Below are 6,295 nucleotides of genomic sequence, written 5' to 3' on the forward strand. Positions count from 1 at the left end.
GGCCGGAGGAGACAAGGGAGGGGCCGAGAGGACCCTGGCGGGAGAGGCTGGAGAAGAGGAGGTCTCCGGCTCCCCCGTGGGCAGAGGCTGGGCTCAGGCGTGGCCCAGGGACCAGGCGGGCCAGGCAGAGGAGAGCCTGGGATGAGATGTCCCGGTGGGGACAGGTGCCAGCCAGGGCTGCTGGGACAGTCAGGCACGGGGTTGCCCGGCTGCCCCTGGCTCTTAGCGGTCTCCCCACCAGTGGGCCGTGGGGTAGACGCTCACAAGTGGAGTCAGGCTGCTCGTCTTGCTGGCTCTGCCCCATGCCCAGCCCTCAGCCTGCATCCTTTATACCAACGGGGGCCTGGCCGCCGGCCTCTCAGAGGAGGTGTCTCGGGCCAGACAAGGGTAGGAAGTGCTTCCAGGAACCAGTGCTGGGAGAAGACTGCCCTTGTGTGGGGGGAGTCGTTCCTTCCTTCGTCCATTTCCAAAACCCTCGGACCGGCTAGCACGTGCCCAGCTTAGAGCCAGGCCCCGGGACAGAGCGATGGGCGAGCTGAGCCCTGCACAGCTCAGCCTAGGAGGGGTTCAGACGTGCGCCGGGCAGTCTCAGGACAGAGTGGGGGACCTTTGGCTTCGGGGTTTGGGGGCAGAGCCCCAGCCCCGGCTGTTGAGGTGGGTGGCTGTGCCTGACCTCAGACCTCTCTCTCCAGCCTCTGCAGCTGAAGGCACCCGGTGCCCCGACCCGCCCACAGGCAAGCCCGCGATGGCGGCCAAGCGCAAAGGCGGCCTGAAGCTCAACGCCATCTGCGCCAAGCTGAGCCGCCAGGTGGTGGTGGAGAAGGGGGCAGAGGCCGGCGCCCACACGGAGGGCAGCCCACTGAGGCCCCCGGACAAAGAGCGCAGCGGCCCTGAGCCAGGGGTGGCCCGGGCCCCCCGCAGCGAAGAAGACAAGAGGCGGGCCGTGATCGAAAAGTGGGTCAACGGGGAGTACAGCGAGGAGCCGGCGCCCGCTCCCTTGCTGGGGCGGACCGCCCGCGAGGGCCTGGAGCTGCCCCCCGAGGGCGTGTACATGGTGCAGCCCCGGGGCTGCAGCGACGAGGAGGACCACGGCGAGGAGCCCAAGGATGGCGCGGCCCAGAAGGACGCGGACAGGGCAGCCTCCAAGGACAGCGGTGGCCCCAGTGCCAAGCAGCCCTCAGGTGGGTGTCTGGAGCCCTGGACGGGCATCACCTGGTGAGGAGGCCCAGGGGGAAGAAGGGGTGTGCCCACGGAACATGCCCGCTACAGTCTGGAACGGGGAGGCCAGTTGGGCAGGGACCCGAGGGAAACCAGGGGTGAGAGGGGACGGGCCTGAGAAGGCAGCTTTCCTAGCGTGTGAGCGGGTCTGGGGGTGGGGGCTGCCGAACACACAGTGGGTCTTCAGGAAGCCATGGGTGGAGGGATAGATGGGTGGACAGGCAGGCGGATGGACGGACAGTGTGTGGTTAGACAATTACATGCGTGTGCAGAGAGGAGCCGGGTGGAGGACACGGCCACGGGAGCACACGCGCCCGCGGGCTGTCCACGGAGGCTGTTTCCCAGGGAGGTTTCTCCGCGTGGCTGTCGGACAGGCCTGTTCGCCCACTCTCCCTTCCCTGCTCCCTGACGGCTTTCCCACTGTCTCCCCCCGCCCCTTCTCCCTCCTGGGGACCCTGGCCATCCTCAGCAGGACCCCTCAGACAGGGCACAGGGCCTCAGGGTGGCCCAGCCCCGATGTCCCATGACACCTGCCTGCCCCGGACGCGTCCTCTGGCCGACCTCTTCCACGAGGTGGCGGAGGCCCGGGTTTGGCTGATGCCTCCTTGTCCTTAGAGCAGCCCTGAACTCCGTCTGCTCTGGGGAGGGAGGGGGTCACCCCTAGAACTGGAACCCCAGGATTTGGGGTCTCGCTCAGCTCCCCGGGCTCCTTCCCAGGCCTGTGCCTGGTGCCGAGCCTCCCCTGCCCGCGCCCCTGCCCCCTTCCCCCTGCAGTGAGGGGCACATCCCCTCCCAGCGCGGGGAGCCCTGCGCAGCCACATAATTATGCATATAAGATATAAACAGAGCTGTTTAATTATCCTTCGCCACATCAGTGACAGAGTAATTAACAAACATTGCAAGATCAATGAGGAAAAGTGTGACCTTCAGTTTCCTCTGATAGGAAAAGCCCTTGCCTTTCCCAGACGCAAGGTGATTGCGCGGGGCCGCGGGGAGGGGAGCGGGAGGAGGGGAGGGAGGGGAGGACCAGGGACTCTGTCCCTGCAGCGCCCCAGCCCCTCCCACGCCCAGCTCTGTCCTGCCCAGCTCGCCTGGACCTCTGCCTCCTGCCTCCTGTGCTCCGGGGAGTGGAGAGCCAGTGACAGGAGGCGGGGCGGGAAACACCAGGAGTCTCATGGCCAGGCCTCACCCCTCTGGTTTGAGGGCCAGTGGGACTGCGGTGTGGCCACGAGAGCGCCCAGGGCTGAGCGACCCACGATGGGCTGGGCCCCGGCCGCCCTCTCTGGGCCCAGGCCTGTGGGACCCCGGCCTGGCCCCCTCCCTGCTCTCAGCCGCCTGCCCCTCACAGCCTTCTGTCTCTCTGCCATATATAGTGAGGGCTCAGCTGCCTCCAGCTATTTTTAGGCCCTTTCCCTGGTCCCTGAGCCACTGAATCTGACAGCAAGAGCCCACTCCTCGCAGGCTGGGCCCCGGCCCCGCGGAGCTTACGGTCAGGACAGCAGCAGCCCACAGGCCACTGCCCCACCCCCACCCCCAGGGGGACAGCTGTCTGTCCGCTCTTGAGCCACTCTGCCCGCCTCAGGTGCTGCCCACAACTGTCTCCTTCTCACCTGGGGGGGTCCCAGTCCTCCCAGGACTGCTCCCCCTCTTACCCCCCGCCCCCGGAGCTCACAGCCTCTCCCTGCACATCTGACTGGGTTTTCTCTTGCTCCCAAGCCCAGTCTTGCCCTATGGGACCACCTCCAGGTGTGGTCTGAGAACTCCAGCCCCACAGGTTGGCGCGGGGATCAGGAGGAGACCCCCATCTGCTACGCGGCCAGAGTCCTGCGCCTCCCACCCTGTCTTTGGCCACATCTTCCCCTGACGGTGCTTCTAGGCCCCGCAGCCTGGGGCTCTACACGCTGAGTGTGCCCGCCTGGGTGTGCGGGCTCTGACACAAGAGGGGAGAACACGAACGTCCCCTGGGGCCCGTGGGGGTCTCACCCTCCCGTGTGCACCCACCCCTGGTTCTGGGCAGAGCACATAGTAGGTGTTCAGCCAGCGTTCAGCGCAGGAAGGAGTGTCTTGTGCAAGCCGAGGGGTCACCTGTCTGATGGGGGTGGAAGGTCGTGTGTGGAAGGGCGGGGTCTCCAGGGAAGAGCCCCGGGGAGGGTCGGATCATCTGACCTCCGCATCCTGAGATGAGTCTCGGGGTGTCTGTACGTCAGGAAGCGGGCAGGGGTGTGAGCTCGATGGCGAGCGTGTGTGCACGTGGTTCCCTGTGGGGGGTCCCTCGGGTTCTCCGTGTCCCTGGCGTGGACTCGGGTGGGGCAGAGACGGGTCACACCTGGGCCTTTTGCCTCTGTGGCCCTGACTCCGTGGGCGGCCACCTTGTGCACGAGCGGTGCCCAGGGGACTCACAAGTCAAGTGAGCGCACCAGGGCTCTCTGTCCTCAGCGCTGTGTCTGGGATCATTAGGAATCGGGGGCTCTGGGCGGGGCCACCAGGCCAGGCCCTCCCAGGGGTAAGGTCCTGTGTGTCCGTTTGTGGGGCTCGGGGAGGGTCCTCGGGCAGGCTCAGCCAGGCGCACCCCAACCCCACCGGGAGGCTCCCTTAGCCGCAGGCCCACGTCCCACCTGGCCAGCCCTGGCCCCCCACCCCTGAGGCAGGCTGGGCTCTGCCTTACTTCCAGTAAAATGGCTTCGTCTTCATATTAGGCCAAGGCGAGAGCGGAGACATTTATGAAACTTTGTTTAATGTACTGAAAAGCCATCGGCCAGAACATTTAGGAAATTGATTTTCCTGGCATTGATGAACTCGTTTTATTTTACCCCAGTATTAATTACTTTTTTTTTAAACAAATTAATTTAAGAGTCGTAAAACCTAACAAGTGAGCCAAATGTCCATAGATCATGTCCCGCTCCGCCCCTCCCCACACCGGCCCCCTCCCTCTGCGGGTGGGGGCTCCTGCCCTTGGGGGGGCTCCCGTCCCCTGCTCCCCGGCTCCCTCCCAGAGGTGACCGCCGTGCTCTCTGCCGTAGGAGAGGCCTCCTCGCTGCGGGACTACGCGGCCTCCACCATGACCGAGTTCCTGGGCATGTTCGGCTACGACGACCAGAACACGAGGGACGAGCTGGCCAGGAAGATCAGCTTCGAGAAGCTGCACGCAGGCTCCGCCCCCGAGGTGGCCACCTCCTCCGCGCTGCCCGCTGGCGAGGACGCCCTCAGCAAGAGGGCGCGTTTCTCCAAGTACGAGGAGTACATCCGGAAGCTCAAGGCGGGCGAGCACCTCTCCTGGCCGGCCCACGGCACCAAGGCCGAGGAATCCTGCCGCTGCCCTCACACAGCAGCGTCCCCATGCAGGGCCTGGTGGCCCGGGCCTCCAAGTACGACTTCTTCATCCAGAAACTGAAGACGGGCGAGAACCTGCGGCCCCAGAACGGGAGCACGTACAAGAAGCCGTCCAAGTACGACCTGGAGAACGTCAAGTACCTGCACCTCTTCAAACCCGGGGAGGGCAGCCCCGACATGGGCGGCGCCATCGCCTTCAAGACGGGCAAGGTGGGGCGCCCCTCCAAGTATGACGTCCGGGCCATCCAGAAGCCGGGCCCTGCCAAGGTGCCCCCCGCTCCCAGCCTGGCTCCTGCTCCCCTCGCCAGCGTGCCCAGTGCTCCCAGCGCCGCTGGGCCGGGCCCCGAGCCAGCTGCCTCCCTGCCCTTCAACACTCCCGAGTACCTGAAGTCCACCTTCTCCAAAACAGACTCCATCACCACGGGGACCGTCTCCACCGTCAAGTAAGGCACGCCCCTCCCCGCTGCCTGCCCCCGGGCCACGGCCCTGACTTTGAAGCGCATGTCTGTGGACACACACATCTCTATGCACTCATACACTCTAGGATTCTCACGCAGGTGCTGCTGCTCACACACACATTCACACGTGTCCCTCTGCCCGCGTGAGCACTCATGCCCAGTTCAGGGGCCCACACACTACACGTCTTGCTGTACACACAGACCTCACACTGGGCATTTCTGTGCATGTGCTTTCTGCTAACACACATACCACAGGCTCCTGCCACCCTGTTTGCCTGTAACTGGCTTTCCCTCCTGCCACCCCCAGGCCCAAATACAGCCTGAGGGAAGTCCGAGGGGGGGGGGCGGTTCCGGAGTCCAAGCTGGTGGCCATGGCTCCTGGGTCCAGAGCCTGGGCCACAGGGAAGGCAGCAAGAGAAGGCAGGAGGCTGGGGAGGGAGGGGGCACACTCAGCCCTAACCCCTGGGCTAGTGGTTTCAGCTGCTGCGCCCCAAGAATTTTTAAAAACATGCAATAGCCGACTCTTTAGTCAGGAGCACTGATCTCTTTTCCCTGAGTTTGTCAAATAAAAAAATGACAACGGCCAACACAATAGTCGTGGTGTGAAATGAATCAATGTGATACCTAGTTTTTTTTGTGAGATCGGCAAAAAGTGTATTTTGGGGTGTGCCGCAGAGTTTTAGTAAGTAGCTTGTGTGTGCCCTGAGATGAAAAAGGTTGAAACCGTTGCCCCAGCCAATGGTAAGATGACTGGTCACGGATGGTGGGGCTGAATGAGACCCTCTCCCCCGAAATGGGGCCACACACCTGGTCTTGCCCCTTCCACGGGGGACGTCCCTGCGGTACCTGGCACCCCTCCTCAGCCAGCAGCTTCCTGACTCCCGGGGTGTGAGGGGGGTCAGGCCCAACTTCTGAGGCTCCTGCCAGTTAGACGAGGCCAGGCCCGTGCCCGAGGCGGAGCCCCCCAGCCCTGCCGCTCCGGACTCCTGGCTGGGTCTGAGCTCATTGAACCTAAGCCAGACGTTTGCCATGGGACTCGCTCAGTCCCACCCTGAGGGCCTCAACCACCGAACAAGGGAGCGAAGGGCCAGGCCCCAGGGCAGGGAGCTGCTCCCGGATGCTCCTGGGGCGTGAGGCCACCCCCTGTCCGCTAATCGGCTGTGCCCTGTGTCTCTCACCAGGAACGGATTGCCCACAGATAAGCCAGCTGTCACCGAAGATGTAAACATTTACCAGAAATATATTGCCAGGTAGGACCCTGGGGAGGAGACTGCCCCAGAGAGCAGGTG

General features: G+C 64.2%; 1 protein-coding gene across 1 annotated transcript in view; it reads left to right on the forward strand.

The window, feature by feature from the left end:
* The first annotated feature begins 438 nt into the window (after nucleotides 1-438).
* The window catches only part of CASZ1 (castor zinc finger 1), a 36,836-nt gene continuing 30,979 nt past the window's right edge, over nucleotides 439-6,295 (forward strand). The window contains 4 exon segments of the mRNA XM_015565940.1: nucleotides 439-1,181; nucleotides 4,239-4,513; nucleotides 4,516-4,991; nucleotides 6,188-6,256. Coding sequence (XP_015421426.1) covers nucleotides 527-1,181; nucleotides 4,239-4,513; nucleotides 4,516-4,991; nucleotides 6,188-6,256 — 1,475 coding nt within the window. The 5' untranslated portion in view covers nucleotides 439-526.

This window comes from Myotis davidii, unplaced genomic scaffold (assembly GCF_000327345.1).
Source record: "Myotis davidii unplaced genomic scaffold, ASM32734v1 scaffold299, whole genome shotgun sequence".
Taxonomy (NCBI): Eukaryota; Metazoa; Chordata; class Mammalia; order Chiroptera; family Vespertilionidae; genus Myotis; species Myotis davidii.